The sequence below is a fragment of the Equus przewalskii genome, chromosome 29, assembly GCF_037783145.1.
Source record: "Equus przewalskii isolate Varuska chromosome 29, EquPr2, whole genome shotgun sequence".
Classification (NCBI taxonomy): domain Eukaryota; kingdom Metazoa; phylum Chordata; class Mammalia; order Perissodactyla; family Equidae; genus Equus; species Equus przewalskii.
In genome coordinates this window covers 19,619,049-19,639,548 of record NC_091859.1, presented here as the reverse complement: position 1 = coordinate 19,639,548, position 20,500 = coordinate 19,619,049, and the positions used below count along the sequence as shown (strand labels likewise).

At 42.7% G+C, this 20,500-nt stretch overlaps 1 protein-coding gene and 1 long non-coding RNA gene across 3 annotated transcripts in view; one reads left to right on the top strand and one right to left on the bottom strand.

Annotated features, from left to right (window-relative positions):
* Positions 1-11,644, bottom strand: part of CRADD (CASP2 and RIPK1 domain containing adaptor with death domain) — a 190,737-nt gene extending 179,093 nt beyond the window's left edge. The window contains exons 1-2 of one of the 2 annotated variants that reach the window (XM_070599494.1): positions 11,492-11,644; positions 9,900-10,203 (exon numbers count right to left, since the gene is read on the bottom strand). In XM_070599494.1, the coding sequence (XP_070455595.1) occupies positions 9,900-10,197 (298 nt within the window). In that variant the 5' untranslated portion in view covers positions 10,198-10,203; positions 11,492-11,644. Of the gene's footprint in view, positions 1-9,899; positions 10,204-10,758 lie in introns of both variants that reach the window. The other variant, XM_070599493.1, reaches the window with a different exon arrangement.
* LOC139080227 (uncharacterized) lies at positions 10,202-20,194 on the top strand. The gene is made up of 2 exons (XR_011534552.1): positions 10,202-10,708; positions 19,799-20,194. It is a non-coding gene; the product is annotated as an uncharacterized lncRNA (long non-coding RNA).
* The last annotated feature ends 306 nt before the right edge of the window (positions 20,195-20,500 follow it).

Genomic DNA, 20,500 nt, shown 5'->3' with positions numbered 1-20,500 from the left:
CTCAGGCCAGAACCCAACGCAAATTCTCTTTCTAATCTCCTCTCTACTTCAACATTCTCAATCCACTTCCCTCGTCCTCCCCCCACCACGATATATTCTGATTTTTAAAAGGTCTGAGAAGATCTATCTTGCTCCAAAAACTGCTCTCCTGTACTTTTCCTACCACCTCTGGCCTTCAACTTGGGCCTTGCTATATTAAGATGGAGAATATTCTCTTTCCTTAAAGGGCTATCACTTCCTTCCAGGCCCACAAGTATGGAACCTGTTCAATATAAAACGAACGGGAGTGATACAGTCTAGCGGACATCTCTTAACCAGCTTTCACCTCTTCCTAATGGAACTATCCCTTCCCCATTCCCAGTGACTCTGATGTCCTAAGGGAAGGGCTCCGACTCAACCTACGCCAGTCAGACACCGAATCTTGAGAGAAGGCAACGTGGAGGAACTCAGCTGGAGACGGTCATCAACGGCCAGAGATCCCAGGGTTGCCTCATTCCTGCCCTTACTGAGCCCTGGAATTTTAGCAAATCTTTCAAAGTTGTGAACTACCCAGAATATGTTAGAGAAATTCCTATTTTTGCTTATGTTAGCAAGTCTACTACCAGAGCCAAAGAGCCCACATACACGCTGTTAGACTGCCTGACACCCCTTAGTTTCCACCGCTGTAAAGTGGGGGTCTCTGAGGTCCCTTGAGCTCTAACCTTCCACAGTTCTAACAGCAGGATGAGTCCTAGCAGATGGGCTCTGCTTGCTCTGTAATTCTCCATAACAACTTCATCATTACCACCCAGCACCCATATGCCTCACATACAAATGGTAGAACTGAGAGATGCTTTAAAAGTCTTATATTTAGGTTATAAAACCACAAGCCTCTCGTTTGCCACTTACAACATCTCAGCAGTATTATTTTGGTAACAGCGTCGCCACTCTCCCTGCTATGGTGCTGAGCATAAATAGAACACGAACATTTCCAGGAATTGTCAACTTGGCACTTCTTACAAGGAGTTAAGATTTCCTTTATAACATTAACAAAAATAAAGCCTGGGACTAAAACCTGCCCCAAACTTCTTCTAGAGATTACATTTCCTTCTCAACTAAAATTTATTGTTTGGAAAAGCACATGTACCCCTTTTTTTCTCTGGGGGAAAAGTCCTCCAAAGAATTAGAGACATACACTCCTTACTGCTCAAACTGAGGAACAAGTATAAACACAGCTGCCTATTAAAATTAAGTAAAGGCAAACATTCCTGCAGCTAGCTACAACAGCAGCCTACAAGTCTGAACTATTCCCATAAAAAGAGAAAGCTACCTTGCTAAGAGTATGGTTAAACTCTGAGGCCGCGGCACCAGAGCAGCTGGTTATCTGGCCTGAGGGCTTTAGATAGCATGATTTAAGAGCTGCAAAAGTGGGACCTGATTTCAGCATCAGGAGAGCCAACACACTGACCATCTCCTGATCACAGCCAAGAAGACTGAGTCTTTTTTTACTCTCAAGGTAGCAAGTTGGGATGGGAGCAACCCAGGGGCTCTGTTCTTGACCCCATGACCTCACATTAGACCTTACCTTCCAAAAAAAGGATAAAATGGGAGATGGGGGAGAGAGAGACACCAACCAGGAATTAGTCTTCTGACGACAGGCAGGAGAGGGACAGACAGAAAAGCCCCTGGGGCTGCACGTCTGGGAGAGACCGGAGTAGGAGGTGGGAAGAAGAATGGAGGCTGGTAAATGATGGGCACTGGAGCCATCACAGGTTATCAGAATTAGGGAGAAAAGCAAATTCTGAGAAAATGTTTTTATAGGACATGAATGAGGAGGCTTTGAAGGCAAAGAGACTGGATGCCAAATTTGGCTCTACTACAGTGTATGACCTGGAGCAAGTGACTGAACATCTCTGTGCCTCCATTTTCCCATCTGTATAGTGAGGGTCATCATACCACTTGCCTTCTCAAGTTATTGTCAGGATTAAATGAATTAATAAGCACAAAGGACCTGGAACAGAGCCTGGCACACAGTAAGCCCCCAATAAATATTATGACTATCATTTCACTGACACGACTTGAGGCTCTTTGTGAAATACAGAAAAGACTAAAATTCATTTTTAATGACAAACAAAAACTATAGGCAAACAGACAGATTTGTCTGACCAACCCACTGACAGACAGTCTAAGCCAGTTCCAGGTTTGTCCATCCTAAAGCCATCTTCAGCTTACTTCATATCTCAGGGCAGCATACTACGACTCATTCTTCACTGGCAGGTTCTGTCTGCATTTGGACATAGCTTGACCTACAGAGCACAAAGTTACTGCGGATGGCTTGTAATGACCCAACAATGTGAACAGGCAAAAATTGCCCCAAACCCCAATCGTCAGCTAGTTCAGAACCATCCACACAATTTTATTCTATGTACACTAGCCTTTGTGTCCCCGTAGAGCTCTAATGGATTTTAGTGTTGGTGGTAGAGTCATAACTGTATAGGGGCTGAGATTCTGGAACATTCTTAGGCAACAATGTTCAAGAAATTCAAAGAATTAAAAACATTTGCGTGGGGCCAGCCCCGTGGCAGAGTGGTTAAGTTTGCACGCTCCGCTTCGGCGGCCCAGGGTTTTGCTGGTTCGGATCCTGTGCGCACACATGGCACTGTTCATCAGGCCATGCTGAGGCGGCATCCCACATAGCACAACCAGAGGCACTCACAACTAGAATATACAACTATGTACTGAGGGGCTTTGGGAAGAAGAAATTAAAAAAAAAAAAAAAGATTAAAAAAATTTGTGACTGCAGATTTAAAACAAAACTATATACCCTTCTACACCTCCATTCCTATCACCCTTCCATTTCCACCCACCCAAAAACAAGAACAAATCTTCAAGCAAGTGCACAGCTTTGGGAGGCCCATACTTGGGGAGCAAACATGAGAAATGTGCCATGCACCTAATCAGCTGGTTAGATCTCAAGGTTCTCAACCCTGGCTACACCTAAAATAACCTAGTAAGGCGTTTGCGCATGTGCATGGGTGTGTGTGCATGTGCATACATCTGTGGGGCTGTGTGTGAGTGTGTGTGTGTGTATCTGTGTTTTTAATATCACTGCCCAGACCCCATCTCCACAGATTTTCGCACAAATTGGCCTGGGGCAAAGCCTGGGGATCAGTAATTTTTTTAAAAGCCAGAGTTGAGAAACACTGAGTTAAATCAGCCCTGACAGCCAATTGGGTGACTGATGTAGCAAAGTGACCCGCACATTCACCGGAGCGAGAAAAAAATCACAGTAAGAATTTCTAAGGGAAAAGAACATTAAATCCATTTTTTAAAGTGAAATGGAGGCATCCCTGTGGGGAGAGACCTGTCACATGGCTTCCCATTCCTAGAAAGAGCTGCAATTAGCTGCCAACAGATGCATTATTTCATCAGTCCCATAAATACTCGATAAAAGTCTTCCACTCTTCCTTTATGTCAGCCTTGCACAAGTGGGGGGTGCAGGGTGGGAACTTCTGACAAAATGCAGTACAGAACTATTAAACTCTTTTAAATGATTAAAATTAGCATTAATAAAAATAAAATATTTTAGTAAAATCTCATCCCAGTATACCTCTAAAAGCCCCTGAATATTTTCCCTTAAAATGAAAAAAAAAAGGCACATTAGTATAATTTTTCAATTATTAACACTACAACATAATACAATTCCATTTCAAACCCACTGGGGAGCCAAGATTGCACAGCAGAGAAAGTCCTAAATCACGGGTTGGGAGGCCTGGATTTCAGTCCCGGCAATAAATTACATTAACTAGCTGTGCGATCATGAGCAAGTTGACTTAATCTCCCCAGGACTCGGTTTTCTCAGAGAAAAATTAGAGGATCTGTGAGTCCCTCCCAGTCCAGAAGTCTGGAATACCAGGCTATGTCTCCATCTTGCTGACTTTGTTACATTAGCAAATGAATGTATTTACGATTTAGACAATTTAAAATTAAGTCATTCTGTCAACTCTACTAATAAATTTAACCAGTTCCCAGCCACTGTGCGTAAGCTGAATGAGGAAACCAGTAAATTACCTTGACTATGGCCCCATCTTCTATCTGAACCACAGCTGGAGCCCTCCGTCGCCAGCTACGCCAGCCAGGCGATGGTTCCTGCCCCCAGACTCCTGCCACTCTTTTTAAATGAGAAAACTTAGAAAAAGCATCCTCAGACTTTTTGCCATATCCTCATACCATTATCTTCTTCACATTTATCTTTATGTTGACTCATTTTTACTTAAATAAAAGCACTGTGTCTTTTAAAGGAACTTCATAAATAAAAAACAATTTTACTTGCATAAATAGAAGGAAACTGTTAAATTGATTCAAGGGGAAAAAAAGCAAAACAGCTAAACTCTAGCTAAACACTGCTGTCCACAGAAGGCTTTAAGCGTGAGGATCTTTTTCTGTCTGTTAAAAAGAAAAAATTGGCAAGTGCCAAAGAGATGTTACAGAAATACTTGTACCAAACAGAAGCTTTCACCTAGATGTTATCAGGACTGAAACAGAAAGAAAAAGGAAATAACTCCCTCATCATGTGATTCAATCCTCCGTCTGCACGTCATCAAAAATCATGTGAAGCACCACCCAAGGTCACAGCTGTAGCGACAACAAATGGTCACAATTGTGCCTGTGCTCGCGTGCACTGAGACTCAGCTCTCTGTGAGGAAGGTTCCTTTCCTAGACGGGCCTGACCTCTGGCCACTGTCACTGGGGGCTCCACTTGCATTCCTTTGCAGTGTGGTCCCCTCTACCTGAAACGCTCTTCCTCCATGATCAACCCTGTTGCAGAACTCAGGTATCTGCTCAGCGTGCCCTCATCCGAGCAGCCTTCTCTGACCGCCCTGCGTAACATGTAAGCCCTTCCTTACCACCGCATGCACTGTTTGTCTTCACAGCACTATCACCACCCAATGTCCTGTTTATTCATTCGCTTGCTGCCTGTCCCCACCAGATACAGAATACAGTGAGCTCAGAAGAGCAGGGGCTTCGTTTACTATAATATCCCTAGCACCTGATGCCTGGCACATGGTCAATACTCAATATTTGTTGAATGAACGAATGAACCTCCTCAGTTGGTCTGGAGGACCTTCGTATGTCTTTATTACCTAGTGCCTGGCCTCTAGTTGGTCCTCAGGAAGTATATGATAATCATGCTGGGGATCCACAGAAATCTGGGCTCTCCGTACACTCTGCCCTTACCACAAGGAGGGGTCTGGCTGTGGATGCGGACCCACCATTCCCTTTCTAGTACACAGGATGCCACGAAGTGAACTCTACTCAGCCACAGTGGAAGTGCCTGGACAGACCAGAAGCTAGATAAACTGAGATCAACACTGAACTCATCATATGCAGAGGAGGGTCAATTACAAGGTATGACTGGGAAATCCCAGCCTAGAAATCTCTCTAATAAACCTGTTACAATACCTAAAATTTTTGCCATTATTGGTCAGTAGGCCAGCCCTGGTGGTCTAGTGGTTAAGATTTGGCACTCTCACTGCCCGGCCTGGATTCATTTCCTGGTCAGGGAACCACGCCACCCCTCTGTCAGTTGTCATACTGTGGCCACTGTATGCTGCTGTGACGCTGAAAGCTATGCCACCAGTATTTCAAATACCAGCAGGGTCACCCGTGGTGGACAGGTTGCAGCAGAGCTTCCAGACTAAGACAGACTAAGAAGAAAGACCTGGGCACCCACTTCCAAAAAACTGGCCATGAAAACCCTATGAATAGCACTGCAGCATTGTCTGATAGAGCACCAGAAGGTGAGAGGATGGTGCAAAAAGACCGGGCAGGCTTCTGCTCTACTGTCCACAGGGGCGCTAGGAGTCAGCACTGACAACCACAAATTGCCCAGTAACTTCAGGTGCATCCAAGTTTACATCTGAGAGTCCGAGTGTATCTTGAGATAGTGACAAATGTGGCTTGGCATGGTCAGGAAAAGCCAGCTCCAAAAGGGACAGGCTGAGCTCTGAGGCCGATGGGTAGAGGGAAAACAGGCCAGCCTGCATCCTGCTCCAGTGAGGGCAGCCATGGAGTCCAGGGCACAGAGTCCATGATGAGGCCCAGTGCAAGCTCAGGCAAGGCTGAAGCAAATGCCAGCTCCAGGACAGCCACTCCAGCAGGCTAAAGAATTGAGGCATCTGATGCTAACATATGAGGCAGTGAGCTGTGTCCCAAGATATCTATCCTTCATCCCTACCGGTGGCAAAAAGAACAGAAAGCAGGAAGCTAGCTTAGAAAGGAGGAAAAACAAAAGGCAAAAAACAACCCCCAGGCTAAAGGAAGACTGGTGTCAAAGGCAGGGTCACCAGGCTGACTGCTAAGTGAGAGTCATGGCAGAGATCCAGTTCCACAGCCATGGCCAACACAGTGGAACAGGGAGTCCTGGGGTGCAGGAGTCACTCCCAGCATGACTTAGGCTAAGTCCTACCAGCTGTGAGTGAGCCCGTCAGTGCTGACAGGGCCCACGAGCAGTGGGAAGCCAGCGGGCAGGCACATGCTGCCTTCTCCCAGATTCAGCACTGTCCTCATCTCCTAAATGACCTGCCAGAGCCCAGAGAGGATCTCCAGCTCACCTACTGTCTACTATGTGACCTTGGCCAGTAAGGGACACACCAAGAAGTGTTCCTTCCACAGTGCCAAGCAGGATTAAGTCATTTTATCGCCAGAATTCCTCTTTCAAAACATGAGTTCTTATAGGGTGAGAAGAACAGAAAATCTCTTATCCATTAAACATCTTAGACTTTTATTTTTTCATAGTGATAGGGAGACAAGTCATCTAGGCAGATTCTGAGAGAATCAAAGGTTTAAGGTGGTTTCTGTGTTTGAGGATTGGCTGGGGGTGGAGTTTAGAAGAGTAGAGGGGATCAACAGATAACTCGATTCTTCTCTAAAAATTACATCCAGAAGACAAATAAAAAGCAACTAAGTAGGATCAGTCACTAAATAAGGCCTTTGAGGAAGCTCAAAATTTACAAGTGAAACACAAAAATTAAACAAGCAAACAAAAGGGAAATCAAGAACCTCCGAGACAACCAAAACAAGAAAACTTTGTAATAAAATAAAAGCAGTTCATTCTTGGAGAAGCATCGACTTCTTGGCCAAAGGGAAAGCCATCCCTCTCCATTCGTTCTCAAGGCCTCCCAAGAGGAGACCACCAAATCTAGAGAAATTATTTAATAATTACAACCAAAAGGAGGAAAAGGTCAGAAGAGGTTAACATATACATAGACATATATAAGCACCACATTTTCCCACAGGCCAGTTCCTCAAAATTCGAAAATGCCTTCACAAAAATTTAAATGGACTATTTAAAAGCTTATTAAAATTACTCTATTACAACTCTGGAGAAGCCCTGGGGTCCCGGGAAATACGCCTCTGGGTCTGTTCTCATTTTTTACAGGGACATTAAACTGAAGGCATTTCAATTTTGATACTCTTTCCAGGCTTTCCCAAAAAGAAAATTAGGCTTCCAATTAATTAAGTCCCAATTCAATTTTAGAATTAAAATACTGCCATCAAATTAATTAATTTAAACACCTAAATAAAGTTTAAGGTCTCAAAAAAGAGAAGGCTGTTAACTACCAACAACTTTAAAATATATCATTTCCTCCATCTCTTACCCCCATATATATATATATATATATATCGATAAAAATTATGGGATATTGGATTTTCTGCAAAATATGTGAATTTTACAAGTGATTTTTTTGAGACGGAAAACCACGAAGTGAAGAAGTGAGTGACAGACTCCAAATTCAGGGTTTATCAGTGAGTGGGGCGGGGCATGAGCGAGAGCTGGGGAGGAGCACCAGGGTCCTCAAACACAATGGTAATATGTTTTTCAACTGAGCGATGGGGAGACAGGTATTCATTGCACCATTATTCTCCATACTTTACTTACACTTTGTAATCTTACTTAAAATATTCAATAATTAACAAAAACTATTTAAAAAGTGAGTTTATGCAATTGTCACTGTAGAAAGTATATAGAGACATATGTAAATCAAGCTCTCTCTTCAGAACATTGTTTCCAGTAGCAGGGTTACACACAACACAAAGTAAAACAATTAAGAACACTTAATTTGTACAGCAGTTGACCCATCGTTCCAGTTGACCCATCGTTCCACTTGACCACTTGCACAGAATTAACAAACGTTATTTTTCTAAACTTCAACACAAATACGCTCAATTTTTTCCCCACTCTATACTGTTTCGTTCTGCTTGCTTTAAAAAAAAAATATTTCTCCCTCAATTTCTCTGTCACTTTCACCATTGGTGAAAAACATCTTAATTTTTTTCTTGTTCTCTAAATGAAGCTGAAAAAATGAAAATGGGGTCACGCCTCTATGAACAGCATACAACAGTACTATTTACATCACCCCAAATGATTATAAAATTACATTAAATATTTTGGTAGAAACAGGTTTTCAGTTTGCCTGTTGTGTTGTTTCCAACTGTGTGCTGCCAAGAGGACCCTCTAAGTCAAATACCAGGAAAAGACACTGGACATCCTAATATTTCTTTTAACAGCTCCCCAATTCGATGCTATCTATTCCACTTTCAATAAACTGGCGGGCAAGTCTTAGATACTCTAGCTTGGCTTTATTCACGCATGTGGAGTATTTAATTCTGTAAGGACAATCCCACCTGAGCATTCCTGTGGTCCTCAAAGGCCAGCTATTTTCAGTACTCCAAAAAAAGCCTAAAATATACATTTCCCTGTAACTTGGCCATGCTAGGAAATGAAAACATTTTTGCTTTTTCCACCGGGATTTTACCAGGCCTTCCTACATTAACTAGTTATCTCACGCTGATCAGAGATTCAGACCTGTCATTAACAAAAGCAGAAGACTTAACCCTGATTACCTAATACATGTGGTCTGCAAAATCATTCAAAATATGAGGTCCATGGGGCAAAAACAATAAAAGGGGTCTCTGATTACTGGTATTTGTTTTTTAACCAGTTACATTGGTATTTCAAAAACAGCAACAGCCAAGTCTGGACACCACTGACTTGGAGTAGTTCGACCACTGCTATAAAAAACTCCAGAGAAAGTCGATTTCCTAAATCTGTTAAAAATTTGCAAGTCAATTTTCAATTTTTTTTCCTGCCAATTTAGGTCTCTGCTCCTTAATCTTTGTAAAAAGTAGATGCCGCGGGAGGTGTTAAGAGGGAACAAGTGTCTCATATTACATCTTCTTCCAGCTACAAGCCAGGCTAACAGCATCAGAAGTGTTTCTCTTTTCTGTAGCTTCCAATTTTCCTTAAAATCAAATGAGACCCTCGCCAAACTACTATCCTTACAAAATTAAATACTCCAGGTGTCTGAAGACAGCCAAACTAAGAAGGACGACTTGAAATTACAACCTTTAAAAGCAAACTAAGCCAGGCTTCCAAATGGCCATGGAGGACAGCCCAGGGAACAGGTGGAAGGTGTGCCTTCCTAGAAGCTGCCTCCTCCTCCATGAAGCTGACCTTTTCCTGCCCGCAGCTCTGGCACCCCACGAACCAGCTATCAGGAGGCCTAATGCCTGCTTTCCCATCTGTACTTTCCAAATGGCTACCGATGCCAATGACCTGGCTCTTGGATGAGAACATGCCTCCCAAGTAACTGGCCAAGTTTCCCTGGAAGCATTTCTGAATGTATTCTCTGAGCGCTCTCTTCACCCTCTCAATCATGGTTCATCCTTCCTTCCCTGAACTTCCTAAATCCACCTCCTCATCCTGTCCCTCCAATGCCAAGTGCTTTCAGTCCAAACTCCTTACCCACTCTCAGGAACCGCCATCCCCCTCCCAGCCTAAAACCCCAACTTCAAATCCAAAGGGCATACTTCCAACAATTTTAGAGCTGCTTTGAAGCGCTCTTTCTGAGGCCTACCTGCAGGCAGCTCAACTACAGCTTCTTCCCTTGCCTTCTCCAGCTTCTCCCTTACCCAGGGAAACTCCTGCAGGGAATCTAGGAATGCATCGAATGCTTTGGGACCTCTGGAAGGTAGGATATCCAGCAACAGCATTGTTTTCCGGAGGCCTGTGGCTTGAGCTTTGATTTCTTGAACATGGTTTTCCGTCAAGACCCCTTCCTGGTAAAGATACTGAAGAACCAGTCCCTCCACCAGTACCTCGGCACCCAGCTCCAGGCGATGGGAGCGAAGCACTTGCTTGTCTCTAGCATCCATTTCCTCCTGGGAAGAGACAAAATCGCAGCTCAGATTACAGCAATGCCCTTGAGCCCCTAAAGATAGTGTCCTGCGCAGTACCCTCCTTAAGGTCATGGACATCTTTGAAGCTTAGCAGAGTGCCAGGCCATGGTGTTTCAGATATGGCTGCCGAGCCAAGCCAAATTAATTTGGAACGTTTCTAAACATAATGAACAACACTGAACATGAATCATTTCTGGGTTTGCTTTCCATACAATGGGTCCTAGCTCAATTCCTTGTTCAATAAACAGATTTGGAAAAAAGTGGGTCAGAGACCCAGCTTATGAAACAACTTCTATCTGAGGATTACAGAGCAGCATTTCATCTTAACATGCTTGAGAAGAAACTGCTTTTATTTCAACGTTGCCTTCATCAGAGATACCCCACCACCACAGAAACTGCCAATACCCATGCAGGTGCCCCCTTGGACCCTGGGCATTTGCAGAACCTGACCAGCAATGGGAGTGGGGCCAGAAACCTGCAGCTACAGGTAAGTTTAAGGCTCTTTTCCCCTAAGAGAAAAGACCTAGACAGCATCACCTTCAAGAAAAACATTTACTAAGTGTTCGTCCCCAGTCTGCAGTAAACCTTAGACGTAGTCACAGACTCCATCCCTTCCCTCTAGGAACTCAGAGTCGCCATCACAACACTGCCGTGGCTACACACGCTTGGGACACTGAATGGGATTTTTTTTCTTTAAAAAAAAATGTCCCCACGCCAGTCCTGGTCAGTAGCCACGCGGGATTGGAAGGCGTATTTCCAAGACCACTGCGCCAGGGAGCTGAGGGGCGGCGGCGTGGTGGTTGAGAGAGAAACGAGGGGAGGCAGGGGCGACACAGGAGCCTTCCAGACGCCCCCAAAGCACCACGACGGGCGGCGACCCCCGCCGCTGCTCCTGGCACTCTCTGTGAAGCCCGGGAGGCGGCAGGGAGGAGGAGGGGGTGCACGCTGGGCCGCCAGCGCCCGCCTGGAACTTCTCTTTATTCCCTGCCTCGCCAGCTGGAGCCCTGCTGTGTGACGAACAGGAAGAACGAGGAGAGATTTTCGGGGCAAGTTGACCCGCTAAAAGGGGGATGCTGAGACTGATATCCAGAGCGGACCGAGGGGAGAGCAGGCCCCCGGCATCCCCACCGCCACCCCAGCCCCGCCGGGCTCTAGAACGCCGCCAGCAAGTTAGGGGGCGGGGGAGCCCCGCAGGGCCCAGGCCGTAGACGCCAGGCGCGGGGCCTTCGAGAAAAGATGGATACGGGGCTTCTGGTTTGCTGTTACTTACGTCTGCAAACACGAATCTTAAAAAAAAAAAAAAAAAAAAAAACTGCAACCGGAATCCCAAGTGTTAGGGAACCTGTACCGTAAGCACCATCTTTGTTGAAGGCGAGAGCCCTGAACAGGAAGTACTGTCGCCATCTTTGTTGAGGGCAAACGCAGGAAGTGCTGTAGCCATCTTTATTGGGGGCCCCCCCACCCCCGGTGTCAGACTGAAGCCTTTTCCGCCATGTTTGCTGTGGGTAAACAATATAGCCGCCTGGAGATGGAAAATAATTACGTCACTTAAGGGGTTATCTAAGCAAAGGAGTAATTGGATAATTGCATTTTAACACAGTAACTCCACCAGTATCTTGCACGCAATTAGCATAATAAATAAGAAGGTCTTGAAAGTCACCTTAAGGGGCCGGTCTGTGGCCTAGTGGTTAATTTGGGGGTGCTCTGCTACTGTGGCCCGCCTGATTCTTGGGCAGGGACCTACATCACTCCTGGGTGGCCATGCTGTGGCAGTGACCCATGTATAAAACAGAGGAAGATTGGCATGATATTAGCTCAGGGCGAATCTTTCTCAAGCAGAAAAACAAGAGGAAAATTGGCAACAAATGTTTACTTAGGGCAAATCTTCCTAAGCAAAAAAAAAAAAAAAGTAATCTTAATTAGTGAAGCTTTCCAGGGTCACTCTAAAATTGTAACACACCCACATTCATTTCCTGTAGTCCTCATCCCCTTTTCCAGCTTTTTAAAAAATCTATAGTACATATCACCATCTAACTAAAACTTTTACTTAATCATTTGTTTATCAATCATTTGTTTATCATCCATTTCTCTCCACTAAAATGCAAGGTAATTTCTTTATATCACAGGGTTCCTGCCCACAAATAGTTTACAAGTCAAGATTCAGTCAGGATTCAGTTGCAACAATCAGCTAGCCAGTCTAGACAGAAAGGGATTTGCCACGGGGAATTGAGGACATTCACGATCCTTGGAAAGGCTGGAGAACGTCTGGGCATCCAAGGATGACTCCCTAAACAACACTGCCAAACGGGATCCTGGCCACAATCGGGAAGATGGAGCCACCATGCCACAGTCCCAGCCTCTTCTCAACACTGACAGAGCAAGTGACTGGCCTTTGGAACGCTCCATACTTTACTTACAGTTTGTAATTTTACTTAAAATATTCAATAATTAACAAAAACTATTTAAAAAGTGAGTTTATGTAATTGTCACTGTGGAAAGTATACAGAGACATATGCAAATCAAACTCTTTTCAGAACATTTTTTTTCAGTAGCGGGGTTACGCAACAAAAAGTAAAACAATTAAGAACACAATTGGTACAGCAGTTGACCTATCGTTGCACTTGACCGCTTGCACAGAATTAACAAAGTTCTGCAGGACAACCAAGGTCTCTGCAGCTGTATCTGCCAGCAGCATCAAAAGAGCACCTGTGAATCTTACTTGAATGCATGCAGTTGGTGAAACTGAATTCCCACACAGAACATTAGCAGCAAAGGTGTATGAGGCGTGTTGTTTGGAGTTTTCCAGCTTCTGAAGCACAGAAAGACATGATAAAAAGAGAGGGGGTGGCTGGGGCTGGCCCTGTGGCCGAGTGGTTAAGTTCGTGCGCTCCGCTGCAGGCGGCCCAGTATTTCGTTGGTTCGAGTCCTGGGCGCGGACATGGCACTGCTCATCAAACCACGCTGAGGCAGCGTCCCACATGCCACAACTAGAAGGACCCACAATGAAGAATATACAACTATGTACCGGGGGGGCTTTAGGGAGAAAAAGGAAAAAAATAAAATCTTTAAAAAAATAAAAAAAGAGAGGGGGTGGCTAATACTGGAGGCCAGTCTGCTGAGTTCACCACATTTTTAATTTGGAAGGCAAGACGAATGCAAAATCCAAATATAGAGAGATAAAAGAATGTCAAATTGAGGATCCTTCCTCAAATTCCTTTCTGAAATGAGGCAATCTATAAATACACTCACTGATTCACTTTTAAATCAACTGGGTGACACATACAGAAAGCCGTACACCTGGTAAAAATAGGTTGACAGCAACAGAAAAAAATCTCATATCATTATTTCTATAGAGGTTTTCATAACCAACACCTCTCGCGGAAGATGAAAATATCTTTGTTAGCAAATCGATGGAGAGCAATTCTGGACCTCCCTGATCACAACCTTCTAATTTTTGTAACCAGTTTAAAGTGTTACTATACCAGTATACCGTTTTACTATACCAGCAGTGACAATATTTTTACATGGGTGGCAAGGATTATTATGATGATTATGATGATTAGCATTTTACATATGTCAAAACTGGGAATCAAAGTGCTCGAGTGCCTTAGCCAAAATCTCACAGCTACTACACAGTAAACCTGAATTCTAGCCAGCTTCCTCTGATGTCATGCTCTTTCCAGTACACAGTACACCACACAGCCCTGTATGGTAATCTGTGGTTCTAATGACAGCCAAAATATTGGCAAATCATTCTGGTGCCGCCTCTCACTCTTGATACTCTTGCGTTCCAGGTACTCTCTTCACTCTCTCCCTCTTCTTTTGTTCTGGAACTGCTGTCCCCTCCTGGCAAGATTGCCCTTCCGTACGTGGACAGCATTCTCTGTCTTCATCCGGATAAAGTGCAGACTTCTTGCGATACTACCAATAGCTGAGTTTTGGGGAGGAAAAGCAAGTGTATGTTTTCCAACTGTAAACTTTGAGAATTCTTAAACGTATAGTGAAATTGAAACAAAGAGCCCAAAAAACAGCCATGTAAAACCACCTAATTCAAACCGCTTCTTGATGACTCGCTGTATCTAGAAAGGCTTGAAATCCAGGAACTACAAGGAGACATTGATGATGTCCAGGGGGAGGTGGGTAGCCAACAGTGTGTTCCATGACAGGTCACAGAAGAGAAGAAAAGAGAGTGAGAGACAGCATGGGACGAGTTAGTGCAGGAGCTGAGAGGCATGGGGTTCTAACGATGAACAACCTGAGAGATTGGCTGTTAAGGATCTGACTTAAATCTGTGTGTGAAGTTCTTGACCATGAAATTCTTCTTATGGCAAATTTAGATGAACGTCCACACTGCCTTCTAAGCAACCAGGCTGGCTGTCTGACTGGGCAACTGCTAGGCAGACTGGAGGACCACCACCCCATCCTAGCGTTCAGTGATACTTCTGAGCAGCACATCAAAGATCCAGCCTCATTTATATAAATATCTAAGGCCAGCGGGCCCGAAGGAATCAAACACAGATCGGAATCACTCTCACAGGTGGTCACGCCTCCGCTCTGTCCAGGCGCTCTCTGTAGGTTGGAATTGTGCCCCCACAGAGGATTAAGCACCTGTTACCCAGTGGTAACAAATCCATTTTTAGGAAGAACAAATATTTTCCTTTTTCTCTCTCCACAATCGTGTTTACTTGTGTCCAGATGTACCATTGTGAGTCTGCAAAAGAAAGAGTGAAAAAGAACAAGTGTAGTATTTTTCTTTCGGTTTTGTCTTTGGTTTTGCAAACTTCAAAACAAAAATCAGAGGAGTTGGATATTTTTGGCTCTTCCTGTTTTATAGATGTAGAAAGTAAGCCATGGAGAAAACAGATTTTTCTCAAACTCGAAACGGTTACAGAAATAGGTCATGAATTAAGTCATGAAGGCACCTCAATAAATTCCAAAAAATCAATAGCATACAATGTATACAATAAAAATGGAAATTTAAACAAAAGGATAGCTTCCATAAATCTCATAAGTTTGGAAATGAAATAAAACAACTCTTAAAATCTTGAGTTAAAAAAAGTGACACATTTCTATTGGTACAGCCATAAGGAAAACAGTATGGAGATTCCTTAAAAACTTAAAAATAGAACCATCATATGATCCAGCAATCCCACTTCTGGGTATATATCCATAGGAAATGAAATCAGTATCTTGAAGAGACATCTGCACTCCCATTTTCCTTGCAGCATTATATACAACAGCTGAGATATGGAATCAACTGAAGTGTACATCAACAAATGAATAAAGAAAATGCGATATATGGATGTGTGTGTGTGTGTGTGTGTGTATAAAATTCAGCCTTAAGAAAGGAGGAAGTCACACCTATTATAATGGCCAAAATCCAGAACTCTGACGATGCCAAATCCTGACGAGGATGTTGAGCAAAAGGAACTCTCATTCATTGCTGGAGAATGCAAAATGGTACAGCCACTTTGGAAGACAGTTTGGCAGTTTCTTACAAAACTAAATATACTCTTATATGACCCAGCAATTATGCTCCTTGGTATTTACCCAGGGGAGTTGAAAACTTACATCCACACGAAAACCTGCACATGGATGTTTATAGCAGCTTTATTCATAATTGCCAAATCTTGGAAGCAACCAAAATGTCCTTCAGTAGGTGAGTAGATAAATACACTGTGATACATCCGGACAATGGACTATCATTCAGCCCTAAAAAGAAAGAAGCTATCAGGGCTGGCCCCGTGGCTGAGTGGTTAAGTTTATGTGCTCCACTTCGGTGGCCTGGGGTTCGCCAGTTTAGATCCTGGGTGTGGACCTACGCACTGTTCATCAAGCCATGCTGTGGTGGCATCCCACACAGAAGAACCAGAATGACCTGCAACTAGGATATCCAACTATGTACTGGGGCTTTGGGGAGGAAAACAAAAGAAAGAAGCTGTCAAGCATGAAAATATATGGAGGAAGCTTAAATGCATATTACTAAGTGAAAGAAGTCAATCTGAAGTGGCTACAAATGGTATGATCCTGACCATATGACATTCTAGAGAAGACAAAACTATGGAGATAGTAAAAAGACCAGTGGTTGCCAGGGGGTTGGGTCAGGGGGAGATGAATAGGCTGGGCACAGAGGGTTTTTAAGGTAGTTAAAATACTCTGTATGATACCATAATGATGGATACATGTCGTTATACATTTGTCCAAATCCATAGAACATACAACACCAAGAGTGAACCCTAAGGTAAACTATGGACTCCGGGTGATTATGGTGTGTCGACATAGGTTCATCAGTTGTAACAAATATGCCACTCTGATGGGGGATGTTGGTAATGGGAGAGGCTGTGCATGTATGAGGGCAGGGAGTACATGGGAAATTTCTGTACCTTCCCCCCAATTTTGCTGTGAACCTTAAACTGCTCTAAAAATGTCTTAACTGGAAAAAAAAATGAAAAATGAAGGAAATCCTGTCATACACTCCAACGTTGATGAACATAGAGGACATTATTCTAAATGAAATAAACCAGACACAGAAAGACAAGTACTGCCTGATTTCACTTACGTGTGAAACCTAAAAAAGTCAAACTCTCAGAAGCAGAGAGTATAATGGTGGTTGCCAGGGGTGGGAGGGTGGGGGAAATGGGGAGACGTTGGTCATAGGGTACAAAGTTTGAGTTATGAGGCGTGAATAAGTTCTGGAGATCAGTGTGCAGCATGGTAACTGTAGTTAATAATACTGCATCATATACTTGAAATTTGCTAAAAGAGTAGATCTTAAATGTTCTCACCACACACACACACACACACACACACAAATGATAGCTATGTGAGGTGATGGATAAGCTTGATTGTGGTAATCATTTCACAATGTATATGTATATCAAAATATCACGTTGTACACCACAAATGTATACAATTGTCATTGTCAATTATATCTCAATACACCTGGGCACTAAAAGGCACACGCTTCTAACCAACAGAGTATAGAAAGAAAAACTTACATAGCAGAGAAACCTGGCAGACACAGCCCAAAACAAGTGATCAAGATTAACATCACCAGAAATAAGTCATGTTGATATCACATGGCTCAATACGATGTGACAAGAGGGGCATATCACCTCTGTGGTATTCTTCCCCCAAATTCATAATCTCAGTCTTCTCAGGAGAAAACATCAGACAAACCCAAATTGAGAGATTTTCGACAAACTATCTGACAATTACTGTTCAAAACTGTCAAGGTCATGAAAGACCAGGAAAGACTGAGAGACTGTCACAGACTGGAGGAGACTGAGAAGACCTGACAACAAGGGAAGGAAAGGAGTGAAGGAGGAAAGAAGTACAGAAAGAAGATGGTGAAGGACTTGCCCATTGTCGTGTGAAGACGTGAAGACTGGACTTAAATTCTTAGCCCCCATTTCATCTCTGCTATTTTCTTGACATGCAACAGGAATCCCATGTAGCCTCCCTTTGCCGTACTGCTCCGCCCCCTGAAAAAAAACAAAACAGAATTTGTCAAAGGAAATACAGGCACCCATCCCCATAACTGTAAATCCTAAACCTACTCTTGAAACAGGCAGCCGTGCTGTCTCCTCTTCCTGTATAAATCTTGATAAAGGTATTATGCTGGAGATAACATTACCTGAATCATGTACACTAATTAATTGTTCTTTTCCTAAGTTATGAATTCTAATTATTCCTTTAGTTCTCTGATAGTTCATTTTGATCTTGGGTTAATTATCGCTTATTGTCAAAATCCTGAGATAGTTCACAAAAACTTAAATTGCAAACCTTTTAAAAGAACCAAATACATTATTAAGCAAATTATCGTGTACTAATTCAATACCCCAACAACACTGCAAGATGCTTGAAGGATTATGCTATAAGACTTCAGCGATTGATAGTACTGAAATTATTACAATTTATTCACAAAGTGAGGCAGTAAGTTTTTATTGAGAATTTATTATGTGCTGGGTCAGCTAGGGCTAACATCCTGAAAGAGAGATATGGTCTCTGTCTTTATGGACTTAGAGTCTAGAGAAGGAGACAAACATAAACAACAAAACAAATAAAAATTAATAATTACAAATTATTATAGGTAAAATGAAGGAAGAGTGCTTTGATAAGAAAAACTATTCAGGGGCTAGGGCAGGGGAACTGATTTCAGTTGTGTCTTCAGAGAAAACTTCTTTGGGGAAGTGACCTGTCCTATTTCTTCAAAAAGACTTGCAGTCATTATAAAACTGTACTACACACATTTAAAAGATGGATAAGAAGCCAATTAATAATTTTAGATATTAGGACACCTAAAGATATTAGGACATGCTAAAGTGAATTCTTAGTTTCCCGGCATTCATGATAAAAAGAGAAAATCATTTGTGTTGTATAGTTCCCATCTCTCAAAGAAAGAAAACATAGGGAGTCATCTAAAGAGACTAATATTTCTCCGACTCTGCTTTCAAGCAAGAATTTATCATAGGATTCTTTGTATAAGGAATATCAGATTAATAAACTATAATTTTCCTGTATTATTTTGTATAAGATACCAAAATGTTCTTCAAATGTACATTCCTAGTATTAACCCAATAGAAAGCACAAGATAATACAGCCCAGGTGCTGAGTTTCTGGTGATATAAATGCAGTGACTGAAAGAAACTAGTAAATGGATGCCATTTAGACTCTCTCAGCTACTCGCTAACAATTGAACCTAGGTATTGCGAATGGCAAAATTTAATAGCTAAATTCTCTGCTGAATATCCACTGGGCTGACATCATGTATCATTGATTGAAAAGAAATTCATGCAGTTCGGAGAGCAGACATAAAGGGATTGACTTAACGTTTTGTGAGGAACAATTTCGTAGCTAACCTTTCATCCTTGTTCGAGTAGAGTGACATAGAAGCAAGCTCCACTTGGTCTCAGCGAAAAAGGCCAAGATGTTTCTCAATGAACAACAAAAAAAGTTTGAGCCTGCTTAAGCTTATGGCCAAGTATTTGGCTAAGACCGTAGAATTTGACATGATAGAGCCCAAAGAAATTATTTTTACCCCCTCTCCAAAATAAACCCTAAGTATTTCCATTAATAATTGGCCACATTAACCACAAAAAAACTTCACCTGGACTTTTATTGAGAGTTTCTTTCCAAGCAGAACTACATCATCCACGGGTCTGCCAGAGTGATTTATCAGCAAGTGCACCAAGTAGTTGAATGAAGTAAGCTTTTATCTGGGCTTATTTAATAAAATCCATTTAAAAATTAGACAATGACTGCTAAATATAATGATTTTTGTTTCAGCATAATTGATGCGACAACAATCCACTGAGAGGTTCAGCTGCAGCTTAATAAAGCAAACCCAGCCATTAGCCCAGAAGAGGTACTTCCCTTCCTTCCCATTTGCACAGATCAGTGGGCAGGCACCCAGTCCATCTCCTAGCTATAGAGGAAGTATAGAATTTTGAACAAATAGTGGATATTAGTATTGAAGCGGTAGAACGCTTCTTCAGGGAGACCGTATTTGATTTAACAGGGCAAAGAAATTAGCTATTAAAAGTGCTAATGGATTCTTTATGTCTCTTCTCCCCAGATAATGAGAATATGAAAGATGAGATGCTTGGAGTACCAGTCAACCTGAAGTATGAGATGGGCTGAAACAAATTTCTTTCCACCCAGGGAAACCCTCCCGTTGACCAGAAGAAGAAGGCAGGGGAAAAGACGAAATGAGTTATGACTGCGGCCTACCTCACCAAATGCCTTTGGCCCGTGTAGATTTCTCCTAATAGCCTTGGAACATCAGACGTGTAGAAGGAAAAGGAAACACACCAGCCTTGCGATTTTTGAGTGGCTGTTCTCCTTCTGAGTAGCAGTTTTAGACTGTCTTCTCTTGAGGACACAGAATCGACTTTCCATTTTTGTGATTTCTACTCAAATCGTCTAATATTTTGCACCTAGCTTGTGCTCAGTAAAAATGTTGGACCAACAACATGACTGTCCTATTGATTTCATTTTCCTATAGTGCCCAATACAGTGCCTTGCAGGAGGCACTCAAAAATATGGGTCAATGAATGCATATAAGCCCAGTGTATTACAACCAGACTTCTTTTTGGTCCGCATTTATGTATACTAAAGAATGTGAGAAAGTAAAAAATTCCTGTCAATTCATTTTTATGTGGCTAATCCTACAAGGGTTGTATATTACTGCAAGGTTTTGTTATGAGTCAGAAGTACCTGAAACTTTAAGAATACTCCAAGAACCTCTTCTCTTTTCTAACTGTACTCTTTTCCCTAA